General features: G+C 38.4%; 2 protein-coding genes across 2 annotated transcripts in view; both read right to left on the bottom strand.

Moving 5' to 3' along the window:
- LOC144662521 (uncharacterized) overlaps positions 1 to 17,471 on the bottom strand; it is a 183,105-nt gene that overhangs the window by 72,189 nt on the left and 93,445 nt on the right. The window lies entirely within an intron of this gene.
- LOC144662610 (proto-oncogene tyrosine-protein kinase receptor Ret-like) overlaps positions 1 to 17,471 on the bottom strand; it is a 28,042-nt gene that overhangs the window by 10,016 nt on the left and 555 nt on the right. The window contains exons 2-10 of the mRNA XM_078523461.1: positions 14,455 to 14,497; positions 11,964 to 12,222; positions 11,641 to 11,751; positions 10,853 to 11,043; positions 10,510 to 10,632; positions 7,540 to 7,610; positions 6,144 to 6,184; positions 5,836 to 5,932; positions 5,165 to 5,264 (exon numbers count right to left, since the gene is read on the bottom strand). Coding sequence (XP_078379587.1) covers positions 5,165 to 5,264; positions 5,836 to 5,932; positions 6,144 to 6,184; positions 7,540 to 7,610; positions 10,510 to 10,632; positions 10,853 to 11,043; positions 11,641 to 11,751; positions 11,964 to 12,216 — 987 coding nt within the window. The 5' untranslated portion in view covers positions 12,217 to 12,222; positions 14,455 to 14,497. The remainder of the gene's footprint in view (positions 1 to 5,164; positions 5,265 to 5,835; positions 5,933 to 6,143; positions 6,185 to 7,539; positions 7,611 to 10,509; positions 10,633 to 10,852; positions 11,044 to 11,640; positions 11,752 to 11,963; positions 12,223 to 14,454; positions 14,498 to 17,471) is intronic.

Here is a 17,471-nt window from a genome sequence, read left to right as displayed (position 1 = left end):
AAACATATTTCAGAGGGTTTGCAAAAGTCGTAGCCAAAAAATAACCCACATTGTTATGCAATTTGACCGAAACTTAACTACATTTACCGGATTTCTAGACCACGCTCGATAAGCGAACTTTGTACCCCATCTTTTTTTTTCGTTGAAAACCTACAGTGATCAGGAAATTATTTATGGCGTACGATCCCCGCCGAAATTCATTGTTTGAATTTTAACTTCATCATTTAAATTTTCAACTTTGAATGTTATATATCAATTCAAACTTTGACACCCTTCTTTCAGATTTCACATTATTGGAGATGTGTTGTACACTTATCTTTCCGTTTTCTAACTCAACGTTTGTACTTGAACTTGCTCGCTGTACATTTTTAACTCACGTAGAAAATTTTCAACGCGACTTTTTAATTTTTGTTTACGCTTCAGTGATCATTGGTCGAGACAATAAGCCTTTGACGGGGAGGGAGCGGAGGGGAATAGACCTCCTCCCCAGGCTCTTTCAGCTAAAATCCTTCCAAGACGGTGATTATAATTCCACCGCGGTCAAACGACAGAAATATGCAAAAAATAAGAAAAGTACTGCAAAGATAAGGTTTTAATTTTCACAGTTCAAAGTTAGATACATAACCGGTATCCTAAGGGTTTACTAAGTTTTTTGGAGCTTTACTAAAAAAGTTCTACGTGTTTAAAAATAGCGATAGGTGGACTTGTTGGCGCCATTTGTCAAAGCACCTTTGGTTCGGATGCGAAACATTTAAAAAGTAAAAACACTGGTTTACCTGAGGAAATGGGATTATGCTTTCACTCGGCGACTATTTTTATCTATCCTTGCTCGTAATATTACTTCAATTTGAACAAAAAACGGCGAAATGGAAAGAAAACCTGCCACAGACGTTTGGCCGTGGTGAAGATTATAATAGCATTTTTCTTCGATTGGAGTATTTAAATCGTACTCTTATAAATTCTGGGGAATTGCCTGATTCCATCGTGGCTGGTATAGAATCCGCCATAGCATGTTAATCGAGTGCACAGCAATCGAGCGTTCCTCATACAGGCAGACTAGTAATTTTACTGGTCGCAAAGGTCGCCTTCCTTTTAATATATCGGAGGATCAACCGATTTTCCTGGTAGATAACGGGGTTAACAGTACCTAAAATCAGTGAGCTCTTGGGAATTTCAAAAAGGACGGTGGAAAGGGGGATTTCTATGTTTGGAATCAGGATCAGGATCGAGTGAGCTATTAGGTTATTGGTCTTGTCAAAGTTTTTACTAGGTTGATTGCGTTAGTCTACGTTTCCGCTCCCCAGTTGGATTTTTTTGTGTTGTTGTCGTTTTTGTTGTTGTTGCCCAACTAGCGATTAGCTGAGTTTTCTAAATATGTTTGCAGCGGCCATTTTGTATACGTTGCTGTCGTACCTTTGCAAGACCAGCATGGCGGTCATCAAAGTCTGAAATGTAGTTTTAAATGTAGTAAAAATCCCATCGGAAACAATTGAATCCAAAACTGAAATCACTAAAAGGTACATGTATATGTGATAAACATCCATTGTGAAAGATGTTGTAGTAGTATTTAAGTCTTTGGAGGCTACAAATATCAGTAAAAACCATATTTTTTTCCTATCACAACCTAGTGAAAACTGTGACAAGACCAAGAACCTAACATCCTCGGAGACCCAGGGGCAGTTAGTGGGGCGAGGGAAACGCGAAAATGCGGACCAAAAGTGGCGCGAAACTGCGGGCCAAAAAATGGCATATAAAAGTTGGAGCGACTGAAAAGTGCCCTTGGGGAAAGAGTCTTACCAGGCCAGTTCAAAAAGCTCTCTGAATACTGCCTCCTGATTGAGCAGAAAAATCTTATGTATTCCTTTGTATTATTCTGCCCAATCGGCAGCCTGCAGGTTTGCAGTCCATTTCGTGTGTTCTAAAACGAATTATATATACAAGATTTTATTCGGGAAGAAAAATTTTCGGGTAGTGCCTTCCTCACACTTGCGTGCTGTTTGCGATGTGCAAGTCGAGGAAATCGGTGTTTACAGTTTTGTTTAGTACTTCATAGGAGAATAATTCGCTGCCTGAAACGAAACTTCTACAACCACAAGAAATCAGGCAGATGTGTAGAGCGGCCGACTAGCTACGCGTGAAGAGCGTGCAGCAGTGATTCTTGCATTTGATTTTCCGTGTTTTGAACGCGAAAACCTAAAAGTGTATTTAATTTTTTCTTAAGTCTTGAATTATTTTAGCTTTTTTTGACGCACTAAATCGCCAAAAAATCGTAAACATTTTTTTAAAGTCTGAAGAAATGACTTGAACAAAGCGTTGCCGTCCCGAGGCCCTGAACAAAGAACTGTTTATAGTATGCATAATGAATGTATGTGGCTGTCATCCGACATTTCACCGCAGGAATTGCCGTCAACATTCCTACTTTCTCAACCATGGAAGGCACAAGCCGAATTTTTTTCTTCTGGAGCAAAATCTTGGCGAACAGGTAAGATAGCGAACGAACTATTTTTGTGTATGAACTTTATGTGTATTGCAATACACATAAAGGATTGTAGACCTGCAGGCCGCCGATACAAAGGGAATACAAAAGATTTTTCTGCCCAATCAAGAGGCAGTATTCTGAGAGCTTCTTGAACTGGCCTGGTAAGACTTTTTCCCCAGGGGCACTTTTCAGTCGCTCCTAGGCATGAATAGATTGTGCTAGTAAATTCAGGAAAAGTTGCTTCACAATATACCCAAAAGTTGCTCGAAAGTTGCTCAAATATCAAAAAGTTGCCACCAAAATTTAGAAAAGTTGCTTGCTCTAGAGTCGTTTTGTTTTAGATAAATACTAAAAACGTATTTGTTTGTTTGTTGCCATTTAACTGACATTTTCATTAAATATTCTTACAACCATTAAAAGAGGCCAAAAAGCCATTGTTATATGAGAAATATAAATACTTTGTTGTAATCAATATACTCTTTAAACTCAACATAACTTCAATAATAGATAAAAAAATAAAATAAAAATAAAAAAATAAAAAAAAGATAAAAAATAAATAAAAATCCTTCGAAATGAAACGATCTTTTATGGTTTGGATCGGTTTTATATCAATTTATTGCTCAAAAATTGCCAAGGAAGGCAAAAGTTGCCATAGGTTGCTGGTACCACAAAAAGTTGCTCAAAACGCTAAAAGTTGCTCAAAAGTTGCCGAGCACAATCTATTTATGCCTAGTCGCTCCAACTTTTATATGCCGATTTTTTGGCCCGCAGTTTCGCGCTGTTTTTTGCCCGCAGTTTCGCATTACTGGTTTATAAATTATTTTCGAAACATGATATCGTAGTTGAAATGTTAAGTATTTCTTTGGGTTGATTATGTACAGAAAAATATGCAAACCCTCGTTGACAAGTTTCTTAGGCCTTTTTGCATCAACAGTTAGCATGTTATCAGTTATCACCTTATACCACCTGTCGCCATTTGCTTGGAAAGATAATTTGCTGGCCGCTTAATGGAGGTAATAACTATTCAAAGTGGCTAGGAGCCACTAAACTCGGAAAATTTATTATGAAACAAGAATCGAAAACAACAAACTGACAAATAGAGATTTGCTAAAACAAATGATGTTAAACTTTCCACTATCCAAATAAGAAGCTCGGATAAGAAAGTAAATATTTGAAACCTACAAGCGCAATCGAGCGGGCGATCGATAAACAAGCCAGTATTTACGATACCTCTGATCAGTCCAAACGAAAATTTTTCCGTCGATCTTAAAATATCTTTCTCTCTGACATTGGAAAAGATTCCCTGATTTTTTTTGGGCTATCTGATGTAAGCTAAATGGAAATTTCCCTCGCATGAAGAGCTTTGGTGAACGAACGACACAAGTATGGCCGACACAGTAGACGGCGTGTAAGAACACACGAAAGTGATTCCCAAGTTACTGCTCGCCGATTGGGCAGAATAATACAAAGGTTTTTTTCTGCCCAATCGGGAGCCAGCATTCGGAGAGCCGTTTGGAAATGGTCTGGAGAGACTCGTTGCCCAGGGCCACTTCGTGCCGTGCTTGAAAACTTTGGTCGCTACGATTTCTGCCCGGTTTATTCCTTCGTTTCGCCTCACTAACTGCCCCTGGGTCTCCGAGGATGCGCGTACATACAAATAGTGAAACAATTTTGTCTGCAACAGTGTATCCACGTTTGCCAGGGCGTTTATTTGTTTGGGGAAACCTGACCACAATACACCAAGAGTTTTACCTGGGGAAATTATGGTTTTTCTCAGACACTCAACCAGCTCAGCGAGCTAAACTCGCTACATGTGAGAAAACTACTTTCCGTAGGTAAACCCTTTGTTTCCCTGGTAAAATGACCTCGTGAAACTGCAGCTTGATCTAAAAAAATAAATGAGACTAAGTTCCTTTTTTAATTGCCACAAAGTTAAGACATTCTTACAGCAGAAACTTACACTACTTACATCACTAACAGTACATAGTTCACATTACAACTACCTTTGTTTAAAAACAATTGTAGTTTCGGGGGGAAGGGGAGTAAGAAGGGGCTTTCGGAATGGAAATTCAGTATACTTAATCTTAATAGCAAGCTACGTGGTCATTAGAGTATAACACAGAGCAACTGCAAAAACCATTTTAAAGAGCTTATAGCTATAATAAGGGTCCCGGGTTATAGCTTTATGTGGGAATGAATTGAGGGGGAGGGGGGGATTTACAGGGATTTTATAGTTAGTAGCTGTCCTTATAAAAATAACGTCTTGATCACAAAGTCAGCGGGGGGAACAGATATTCAGCTGTCAGATCTTAAATGTTGACGTACAACCTGTTGTCATATTGCTCGAGGTTGACGTACGTCTGTAAAAGAAAGGCAATTCACATAATTAGTAAGCCGTCGTTTGTAAGGGGAACATTCCACTTACAAATGTTACCAAAAATGTTATGTTATGAAATGTTAATGCAAATAAACTTATATGTTACAGGAAATAAAAAAAAAAACATATCAAAAAATGAAAAAAATCGAGAGTATCAATTATCTTGGCATCGTAGTTAGTTTAAGGCTTGTATTCCCAGATGTTAAAATGTTCAAACTGATCCCAATACGGAAAATTGAACTTTATCAAGTTTTAAAAGAGTAAATATAAAATACATCTTATAAAATTATGCTTTTTATTGAGTTTACCCTGTGGTTTCTCTCCATATCTTTCATCGTATCTTTTAGTTCGGCAAACGTTGGTCGATCACTTGGATTTTTTTCCCAACACTTCAACATAATCTGGTATCTACAAAGAAAATAAACAGGCATTCAAAACAACGAAAAAAATGTAAATATAATAAACGAATTAACGTAGCTCACAGAAGCATAAAACTTAAATAAAGCAAGTGATAACAATCGTAATCATGTAACAATGAAATCTAAAGCAATGCGATGTATCTTGTACACAACAAGTGGTTCTTTAAGAGACACGAATTTGAGAAATTCTGCGAAAGCGTTTTCGAAAAAATTAGGTTGAATATTGTTTTTAAAAAGTAAAATATTCATCGATACAATTTTTTTTAATTGAGTTGGTGTTTTAATGACAAATTATACCTGTGACATAGGACTTTTTTTGGTCATGATGAATTTACGTAATACCAACGCCGATGAATTTACCACTACTAACGCCGATACTATACACTAACAAAAAATATGCTGTGGAGCCCTGGGACTAGTAAAGTTGTCACGTGACAAAAGAACGTGTTCGATCGACAAAGTTGAGTTGTTACTATGTGTGCGTTGTAACTCGGAGTTTGCACACTTTTTATGTATTTAACACACCACATATGCGTAACAAGATATATGTAATTATTTACAGTTTGCTATCCACATGTTTTGGTTTTGGCATTCTGTATCCTTCTTGGAGTTTCCTGGCGATTTCTCGAGCGTAAATGTCCGGGTACGGAGATCCACCTAGATGAGATGAAGTGACGTTTCTATTATGAATAATTTTTAGGTCGAAATTCTGCACAAGTGTTTGACTGCAAGCACTACCTAAACCCTGGGTTATGCTTATGACATCTGAATCCATAAAATATTGAATGCGGGTTTATTTTTTAACCCAAACATAAATATCGTAAATTATTTGATGGACTACAAGCATAAATAATGTTATTTAACCTACCTACAGTGATAATCTCGTACAGCAGGACACCATAGCTCCAACTGCCATAAAAGGAATTGGCCGATGTCAAGTTATTATTGACGAAGGAGCAAATGTTAATAAACTTATTTAATTAATAGAACTGAAGCAGTAACATAAGTCAGCCCTTAAAATTTAAGTAATTTTTCCTATATTTCATTGAGCATTACAACCTTACATGTTTCACTTTTTTATATAAACACTCTTCTATAAGGACTTGTTTACATGAAGAAAAGTTGTTCCTGGTAGGCGAGTCAGAAAGAGCCAAAGTGTTTACATAGAAAAAAAACGGGGTTACCATCAAACCTGGTGACGCTACACCAAGGATCACTTGCTTGCTGCCAACTTTAAGATTTCCCATCAGTGTACAGAAATGTATGAAATGCTCTCGCTCGGAATGGCTCTGTATGGAGACCCATCTACCAGGGACAACAAAGCAGACAAACCCCAAGAAAACAAGAAGCTCTTAGGGCTTAAAACTGCGCTGGTCACGTGACCAGCCTGGAGGAGCCTTGTGGGGGCCGATTAAAAAATGCCCGCCCCCCATCCCCATTACCAGCGTCAAAAAATGTTGCGCCTGACAAACAAAACGGGAAGAAATAACCTTTTGTGACATTTCATGGTTGATCCGTGAAGCCAGACGATCTATTAAATCAGCATCCAGCGTTGTATCGAATTCCTGTTTAAATTGAATTACTCTTTCCAAGAATGGAATATTAAAGCAAATAATTAATCAAATTTGAGAAGAAGGCGAATTTGTTCCTTAGGGAATTAATTCACGAATGACGTAAACCTTACAAGTCAGGGCATGTTTGTCTCGGTGGTTTTCCTTCAGATTTCTGAAATCCACAGCTTGAAAATAGGTAACGCTAAAAAAATCGAACATTTCACACTTAACATGCTAGGTTAAGACCAAAGGATTTGTTTAGTTTCCATTTGTAGCAGATTTAAAGCTTTCAAAACATTGCGTGATTCTGGCCGATCGTCATCAATGCCTTGTGAAAGTGAAAGTTTCAACGTCAGCACATTTCACGAAACAAACCTAATGGTGTTTATATAAATGTTAAATCTGACCCGCTAAAGCGTATTTTTCTTTCATAGCACGAAGTAAAAGAACTTTTTGATTAAAACCCTTCAAAATCGAACATTTCACACTAACATGACTAAAGTATAATAAAATTTCCCATTTGTAACTGATTTGTAGCTTCAAAACATTGAGTGACTTAAAACATGACCGAGTGGAAGGTCTGGGTCTGGTCACCGACAAAACTACGAAACAACGTACAGAGCAAGAACTGCGCAGCGCAGTTAATTTCATTTAAACTCCCGTTTTAAAATATTTGCACTCATTCAGAAAAAGTACTTGCCGGGTACTTACACGTCACTTTGTGTTGTGTATGTTCCATATAACAAAGCTTCGTAAGCAGTCCACTTAACTGGCAGTGGACCCTTATAAAGAAAAACAGGAGACATTTAAAGGCAAAAGCAAAATATTTTAATACAATTGTGAAAGCATTTTAATGTTTTAAAAAACAGGGAGGGCTGTCCAATACACCCAAACTGGGTCGATTCGACTATTTCAATGTACGATTCGACTCAACGGAGACCGATTTGAGCGAGACTTAGAAAACTAACAGCATCTTGGCCAACTGGGTGGGTTGAAAATGTTGACGATTCGACTTGATTCGATCGATTCGTGTCGATACGACTGCCTGTATGTCGATTCGTCATACCAGTTGTCGATTTGCGCGGGACTTAGAGAACTTACAGTATCTTGGCTAACAGGGTGGGTAGAAAATGTTGACGATTCGACTCGACTCGATCAATTCGAGTCGATTCGCCTGCCTGGATGTCGATTCGTCATACCAGTTGTCGATTTGCGCGGGACTTAGAGAACTTACAGTATCTTGGCTAACAAGGTGGGTAGAAAATGTTGACGATTCGACTCGATTCGATCAATTCGAGTCGATTCGCCTGCCTGGATGTCGATTCGTCATACCAAAAGTCGATTTGCGTGAGACTTTGAAAACTAACAGTATCTTTGCCAACATGGAGGGTTGAAAATGTTGACGATTCGACTCGATTCGATCGATTCGTGTCGATTTGACTGCCTGGATGTCGATTCGTCGTACCGGATGTCGATTTACGCGAAACTTAGAAAACTAACAGCATCTTGGCCAACTGGGTGGGTTGAAAATGTTGACGATTCGACTCGATTCGATCGATTCGTGTCGATACGACTGCCTGTATGTCGATTCGTCATACCAGTTGTCGATTTGCGGGAGACTTAGAGAACTTACAGTATCTTGGCTAACAGGGTGGGTAGAAAATGTAGTCGATTCGACTCGAATCGTCACGAATCGATCGAATCGAGTCGAATCGACGAAATTTTCAACCCACCCTGTTACCCAAGATGATGTTAGTTTCTAAGTGTCGCGCAAATCGACTTCCGGTATTTCCGGTCGACATCAAGGCCGACGAATCGTCACGAATCGAACGAATCGAGTCGAATCGACAACATTTTCAACCCACCCTGTTGGCCAGAATGCTGTTAGTTTTCTAAATGACAGATCGACGCCGTGCGACTCGTGTCGAATCGACAAGCTCTCTTGACGAATCGATCCAGTTTGATGGCACGTTGTAAGAACGAGGAAGGTTTATATTTTCATTTTGTGCTAGCCCTTTAATGCGGATCGACGCCGTGCGACTCGTGTCGAATCGACAAGCTCTCTTGACGAATCGATCCAGTTTGATGGCACGTTGTAAGAACGAGGAAGGTTTATATTATCATTTTGTGCTAGCCCTTTAATGCGGATCGACGCCGTGCGACTCGTGTCGAATCGACAAGCTCTCTTGACGAATCGATCCAGTTTGATGGCACGTTGTAAGAACGAGGAAGGTTTATATTTTCATTTTGTGCTCGCCCCTGACTTCCGGTAAGGCGGATCGACGCCGTGCGACTCGTGTCGAATCGACAAGTACTCTTGACGAATCGATCCAGTTTGGGTGTATTGGACATGGGTGAAAAAACAGGAGGACAGGGGGGATAGAAACAAGGTCTGGGACCGAATAGCGATACTCTCACAACTTGCAACGCGATCGATGCACGATCTAGTCAGCGGTGGCTCAGCAAGCCATCTTTTCACGCGAAATGGAAGCTATGGCAATCACGACTAGGCCTTGGCGGATTATGCGAACATAATTTTTAGCATAATTGGAGCAGAAAAGCATATTTTTTTAAACGAGCACTGCCACGGTATAATTAGCAAATGTTAGCACTTTTTGGAGCATAAATTTATAACTTGAGTAAATGTGGTGTATTTTCTACAGAAATAAATTAAATTTAGGTAGTATGTTATTGCAATGCGTGTTTTTGCTACGTTAATATCAGTATTGACAGCTGACGGCCGAAACAAACTGCCATAAAACACAAATAGATTCACAACAAGAGTATATTTGAAAAACATCATAATTTGGTATCGTTACTCTGGTTACTGCGCGCCTCTATGTACAGAATTTACGTCATTTTGTGAGCATAACCTCTGAAATCAGGAGCATAATTTGGGAATTTTGGCATAGTTTGGCAACTTTCGAGCACTACTAGTAGCATTGTATACTTTTAGGAGCACAATCCGCCAAAGCCTAATCACGACAACGGTGTTGTGGATTCAGTGATTGTAAAGGGGTGACAACTATCTTAACTAAAAATCTAAATGCACTGTTTTCATCCCAAATTTTCTTCATCGTCGCGTTGTTATATTAAAGACGCAGAATTTTGTGAACTCGTGCTACTTTTTAGCGCTGAAATGAAAATGATTGTACCACGATTTTCAACCCACGTGGGGATCGCAAATGAGGTAAAACAAAGAACGACCAAGTCAACATACAACCTCATAATGTCATAACAACAGAGCAAGAACAATAGCTCCGACCGAGACGGGAAAATTCGATCGCCACGTTTTCATTACCATTTCCGTGATGGTTTTATTTCACAACAAACACCACGTGTTAAAAATAAGAACCTTTCTGGAGACATTTTCGCTGCTTTAAAGACACAACTTAGCAAACTTCTCTTACTACTATGAAAAAGTAACCGACCTCTTCCACTGGCCCCATATTGTTGTTATTTTTGTTTTGGCAAGTTCAATATGAGAGGAGCTGCTAATGCGCCTTAGAGACATCCGATGACAACCGCCCCTGTGATTGCTTTGCAAGTTTTGAGAGCATCGCTCAGATTCCTTATAAGAGAATGTATGGGAAGTAGCCAACCCCCCCCCCCCCCCCCCCTCTCACACACACACACACACACACACACACACACCTGTATACAAACCATGAAAACTCTCACCCGACTTTGTTTGGTATAAATATCATCCTGGTGAACATTTCTCGCCATCCCAAAATCAGTCACCTTACACTTGTAGCCTTCACCGACAAGAACATTTCTAGCCGCCAAGTGACGATGGATTATCTGAAGAAAAGAAAAATATTATTATGCATTTCTATTTCCTTAATACGACAGTATATAACCTATTGCAAGCTAGTGTCTATTTTTATATTAATATTAAAAATTACTTAAGGAAGGTCGTTGGAAAAAATTCTAACACGTTCAGGACTAAAGATCTAAAAAGCTAGATTGTACTATAGGACAACAACAACAACAACAACAACAACAACAACAACATCCAAACCTTTCTCGAAGACAAATAGAACATTCCATCAGCAACTTGCCAGGCGAAACTCATCAACTGTTCCGCAGTCAGGCTGGTTTGCGGTTTCACATCCGGGTCTTTAAAGTAAGTGTCGTTGAGTCCTCGACTCTTCCTTAAGTAACCCAGCAGGTCACCGAAAGGCAAGTATTCAATAAGGACAAGTAGTGGGTCTAAGGTAAAATGCGAAAAAGTTAGCACTGTTTAGTAGAAACTAAGCTGTGTGCTATTGGAAATCCGCGAATCTGATTGGTTCTACCGTTGTTTTCCGCTCGCTGACAGAACACGATTGCGCTCGCGTTGCTATTTAAGACTTTTGGCTTAAAATTACATAAAATTGTAGGTTTTGGACGGCAAATCTTTAGAGTTTCAACTTAAACAATTAGACTACTCGCCGTCGTTTTGACTCGGCTCTGTCTCGTTGACTATTCGCTCAAAGAAAACTCGGGCCCTTAGACTAATTGTTAGATTCAGACATTACAACTGAAACTTTCAAAAAATATAATATGTATCAACTTGATAACATGAAGACGAGGTTTAGCTCCTTCAACTATAATTTCGACTGTTTTATTTATATTGTTAGAATATTTATATTATCTGAAATTATTATTATATTATTATTATTATAACATTATCTTGCATTTAAGTTTTTTCAGTATTATTGTAAGTATTAAATACATGTATATTTATTGTATTATTGCATTTATATATTGCATTAACATATTATATAATTATGATTATTGATATCTCTTAATCAGTATTATCTTTACCAGTCTCAGTAACACATCCCATCAGCTTGATAACATGAGGATGAGGTTCCAGTTTCTTCAACAACTCCAGTTCTGAGAGCAGGTTCTTTCTGTTTGATTCCGGAGCATTCGCTTCATACGATGATGATGATGATAATGATGATGATGACGATGACGATGACGATGACGATGACGATGACAATGACGACGACGACGACGATGATAGGATGAGGATAGGGAGAAGGACAATGTTAGTGATAGATATAACGATAATAATTATGATGATAATAAAAATTGCATCACGAATAGCTAGTCTATCTTCAGCTAAGAATTCCTAATCGCACCTTTTAACATTTTAACAGAAACCGTTGTGTATTCCCCGTCACCGCTCAGGTTCCACGCTGTTGCCTTAGCGACTCGAGAGAAGGCTCCTTTACCAATAACTTTAATAATTTCGACTTGCTCTCGATTAATTTCCCAGATTCGTCCTGGATAGAGAAGGGGCATGTAGTTTCCGCTGCTTGGAACTGCGTAGTTGGTAGAGCCCCCAGATGATACCATGCTAGAGGACTGTTCTTGATGTTCATGCACAGCCATAGGATTCTAGTGAGAAATAAGAGTTAAAATTAATCATTTACTGCATAGGCATTGGCAATAAAACATGTTTTTTAATAGAGGGTCCTGAAGGGGGGTTCTAAATCCCATTTCCCAGCCAAAATTTTTCCCAAATCCCATTTCCCAGCCTATTTTTTGCTCAAAACCCAGTTCCAGTAGTGAAATGTTTGGTAAATCCCAGTGAATGGAAAATCTGGGCTCAAACGCACTATAGGTGCAGTAACTGTGTTGTTTTAATTGTCCTAAATCACTTAAATTTCTGCTTGTTATTAATGCTGTTGAGTACATTACTTTTCATTTATTCATTTGTTCGTTTGCCTAAAAGAGAATTAGAAATAAATCGATATTTACTGATTCACTGAGCCTTTCTCAGATGCAACTACTCGGTCGATTACCCTGACTGACAACAACTTACTATCTTCTTTTGAACATTTCCATTTGTTCGTGAGTCCGGAGAACGAATGGCGCCTTGTGTGAAAATCCCTGGGTCAACCAAGTCTATATAAAAATATCGACGCTGAAATCGGTAAATCTCCTTCGTTTTCTGACATTCTCAACTCCACACATCCGAATCAATGTTTTCTCTAGTTCTTTTGGTGAGTTGTTCAGAGGAATCTCCAATTTACAATTTTCCGTGTGTGGTACAAGGTTAGTAGAGGAATTGATTGTTTATCTTGCCGTCACATGTTCCGCCCAATCTCGTACCTTGATTCTTCGTTCCCTACTCCGTAAGTTTGACGAAACAAGCAACTCTCGAAAGTTCTGTTGAAGGATCTATTTTGATTGGTTTTGAAAACAATAAAATGACCGGAAGTAAAACACCGAGAAGTTCGTCGATTCATGCTTTTGAAAGCTAAGCACAATATTTTCGGGCTTACAATCAGAACTTTCCAAGGTCGCGCGTTTCCTGACCGCTGGTCACAGGGAACAAAGACCCTGGGTACAAGGATGTACTCGACCATATTGTATTATGTTAGTTTGATCATGCTAAGTCATAGCTGTTTTGGTGAGTAACTGAATCACTGACACAAAAAATGATCGACACAGAGAGAGTTTTCAACATTGTAACTATGCCTTAATATTATTGAGTGTGAAATATATATGTTTTTTCATGTTCTGAAGTGCTTCCCATTCCCATTTTTTTTGTTTGTGAATCCCAGTCCCAGTGACCCAAATCCCATTTTTCCAGTGAAAACATATGCAAATCCCAGTATAAATAGGCAAATGCCAGTTCCCATTTTACCCCTTCAGGACTCTCTTAATACCATTTTTGGCTTCATTTGTTTGTGGGTAAACCAATAAAGAGGTGTTATTGCTGCTTTTGGTTTTGTTTCTTGCAAGATTTGCAACGTATCGAAAGGTATTCATTGTTTTCATCTGACGTCATCAAAATACTAAAAGCTGAATGTTAAGTTAATCCTACAAAGCTGTTCTTTTCACATTTTCTAATAATAAGGAGCATAAGCCCTTATGCAAATTTTGGTTTTGATTCAGTGCTTTTTTAGGAGACAAAGCGTTTTGAAATTTTGTTATATCCAGGATGAATGTGTCTCAACTTAACTGGACACAAACATGGCGGCTGCATACCCAACAACGTTCGCTTTTAAATTTGATTTTATCCTCAAAAACTCGGATACCTTCATTAAATTTCTTGTCCTTTATAATGTCGATATTTAGCACTTGCTTGAAGCGTCTTTCGAAGCTAAATCTGACGATACAGAGTGACGTTTTCGAGTACTAGTTTCTATCATTATTGGTTACTTAGACGTAGAATTTTCGTAAAACCGCTCCAAGGCCTCCCCTGTGGCTGTATTTTTTTTTATTTCGAAGAAATGTTGTTTAACTTTTCTCTTACCCTGGTCCAGTTGTTTCTCTTTTTATTTTCTCCGCCATATTTGAGAAGCGGCAACATTCGTCCTCTGTGAGCACTTTGTCGTTTTAGTAGAAAAAAGAGGAAACAAAACCTCTGGGACCGCGAACCAGGGCTCTATCTTCAGTCTCAATCTAACCCAAACTATGCAACATTGCACCCTCCCTTCATGAGACGAACCTGAAGGGAATCGTGGTAGTTGAACGTTTCCTTTACTTACTAACGCTGAATGCAAGACTACAATGATTCCCTGCAGGCGTGTCTCACAAAGGGATTTAGGCGTTATATTAGCATCTTTTGTCTCCAGTTAAAATACATTTTGTATGTTTGCGCTTTTTTAATTTACTTACCAACACAACAAGTTCTCCGCCGCATCCCGTACATATGTTGTTGCTAAAATAAAGGAAAACGTGTACACAACCGTTATTTTTACCTGTACTGACAATCATTCTTATAGCTACAGGAAATGTTTAACAAAACACTGCAGCTGATAAGTTGCGTAGAGCGGCCTTCACACGACAAACTAAAGTTGGCAAACTCAAGTTGGTATGTGTGAACGACACAACAACAGTTGGTAAACAAGTTGGCAAACGGTTGGTGAGAATAGAGACAAGTTCTATTTTGTCGCAGCAGTTGGCCAACTTGTTTGCCGTTGTTGCGTCGTTCACACACACCAACTTGCGTTTGCCAACACGAGTTGGCCAATAGTTTGTCGTGTGAAGGCCGCTTAAAACATAGGCCTTATTTATTACCACGGTTCCCTTCTGTCTGAAACCGGAAGTACAAGAAATTTTAATTACGTCAAAAATTCCTTTACTCAGATTTCAATAAGCTAGATAATTGCCAACGAGACAGGCGAGCGAAAACGCGAGCCTGTCTCGGCGGCAGGATATAGAGCCGTGCGTAGTTTGAGAAAAAATCTCAGATCTTTCATCTCGATTTTCGCGTAATCCGGTTCCGTCAGTGATATTTTTTTGACCATTTTAGGATGTAGGCGGAAGTTGTCGAAAACACAATTTCTGATGTTTTTAGCCAATCCTTTCAGCAGAATCTGTTCAGCACGTGCACACTTTGTTGTAGTTTGGCCAATCAGCGCGCTATTAATTTGTTTAGCACGTGCACGATGCACTGGCAACTAAAATTCCCAGACAAGATACGTCTCAGATAACAAAGAGGTTTCAAATCTGTTCGCTTCAAAAAGCCAAAATTCCCGAACTAGAGATTGAAATACGAAAGAAACTTGAATTAAACTTTGTTTAGAATTTAATTTCATTTAAGATAAAGGCAAGAAATGCATTACAAAGCTTCAAACTTTCCAAAGCTTCGAAAATATCGAAGTCATACAAATTTGCATGCGTAATTTAAAAAATAAGTTAGGTCTGGCTATGAAAACAACACGGAAACGGATTTGGTGTCGTGGATTTTATCGATCAGAAGAGAGCTATTTAGAGTTTTTTTTTCGTTTCTCGAATTTATAAAATAAATGCCCTATACTTCATTTTTTTACTGGATTGTCTAGCTTTTTTCTCGGACAACCGGGCCTTGAATTTTCCTAAAAGCTGTCTCAACAACAACAGTTTAACGTGACATTTGAGACGTCACGCATTGCGCGTGATGAATTATTCTCGGAACGGTGGAAGTAAAATAAAAATTTGAGGTTCCATCTTTGTGGCCAAAGATGGGACCTCAAATTTGTTGGATACTTACGTGTTGAGTGGATTTCACTGCAGTGTGGAAAGTTTGAAATGATTTGTTTTGGCAAATCTTTGTAAAAGTTTGCTTTTTGTTTCGTAATTTATTTTCCGAGTTCCTTGGGTCATAGCAACTTTGATTAAGACCTTTAGGACTTTAAAACAGCTAAAACAGCAGAAACCCTTCCAAAATAGCGGCATCGTACAACAATGGCTTGAAACTCTAAAAAAGCATGGAGTTTACAAGATTTCTAACTAAATCTTCACTACTTTGGTATTATTTTAGAACTTTTTCCTCATTTAGCCTTCACAAAATCGCATTTTATTCCAGAAACATTCAAGATTTTCAAAGAAAACGCGCAATGTTTATTGATCGGACCAAAATCATAAAGCGTACTTTCAGCCAAACATTTACAATTATCCTCCCTTCTTCTCTCCCGTTGTACTCGTTGGCATTTCTACCGATAGGTACCACTAGTTTTAAATTTATATGCTTTAAACATTTAGAGCCTTTTCTAGCGCTTCACTATGAATTTTGCGCTTTTTCTTGATCATTGAATAAGGGAAGATAGCTTTCGTGCCTTTTTTCACTTTTCAAAAAAAACATTGTTTCAATCCCTCCTATGTCTCAAGAACTTGATGTCTTTACTAATCAACTATTCATTGTGTTCCGCTTGCTAATTTTTGTCGAACCGAAATTTAAAAAATAACTTTAAAGGTACAAATACGATCGACTTTAGAGTGACTTTAGAATCCTTTAGAGGCGTGTCATTTATTTAACCATGGTTGCACATAAGGTTTTTTTAAACAAAGCGATCTTTATATAAAGTAGACTTTCCCGCGCGGTATGTTACATAATGCTCTTGGGTGTTTCTTTAGGTTTCCCAAGACCCATTACCTCACAGATTGAACCGTGAATAAGGGCTTAAAGCTAATTGTGATATCTCCGTATTAATGGTTTATCAACCACGGACTATTCTTTAGTACATAATATCTTTATTTACTTTGCGATCCTGTTTTTCTTCAAAACTATAGTTGAACCTAAAAATGACCGAGTTTTACTTACCGATTTGTTTTACAGACCGCTGAAATGAGAACAATAAATTCTGGTCAGCGATGTTTCCTTTTCATAAAATGGCGAGAGAGTAAGTTTGGGAAACTTTTAGTAGTGCTAGTTTGGATATTTACATAGCCTCATGCAAAAGACCTGATCTTAATAATTCGAATTAATCAATGATGATTATTCTTATTACGCAAGCCATCAGTAAAATGAACACTTAGATAGCTGTGCTCTTGCACCAGCAAAACCTTTAGGGATGTCCACAAGTTGTTCGGCAACTTTTTGGGAACTTTTCATATTTCAAACAATGTTGTTCCTTTTGAGCAACTTTTTGCATTCTGAGCAATTTCTGGACTGAAGATTTCCAAAGATTATCCGTGTGTTGTTTGCTAACCATATCAAGTTTCCGAGCATTCTTCGAACTTTTTGGAAGATTAACAAAGTTTGGCGAACATATCCCGGCCCGAGGAAGATCCGAAGATGTTTCAACTTTCGGCTCATTCGTCATAAAAATATTACAAACTCGTCAGCAAACATTACATTTGGAGAAATGTTCTTAATAAAAAGCAACGTTTTTGGTTTTTGGAGCAATTTTCAAGCAACTTTAATTGTTCAA

Source organism: Oculina patagonica, chromosome 8 (assembly GCF_052425735.1).
Source record: "Oculina patagonica isolate OP01 chromosome 8, crgOcupat, whole genome shotgun sequence".
Taxonomy (NCBI): Eukaryota; Metazoa; Cnidaria; class Anthozoa; order Scleractinia; family Oculinidae; genus Oculina; species Oculina patagonica.
The sequence above is the reverse complement of the archived record's forward strand: the minus strand, read 5'-3'. Positions and strand labels throughout refer to the sequence as shown.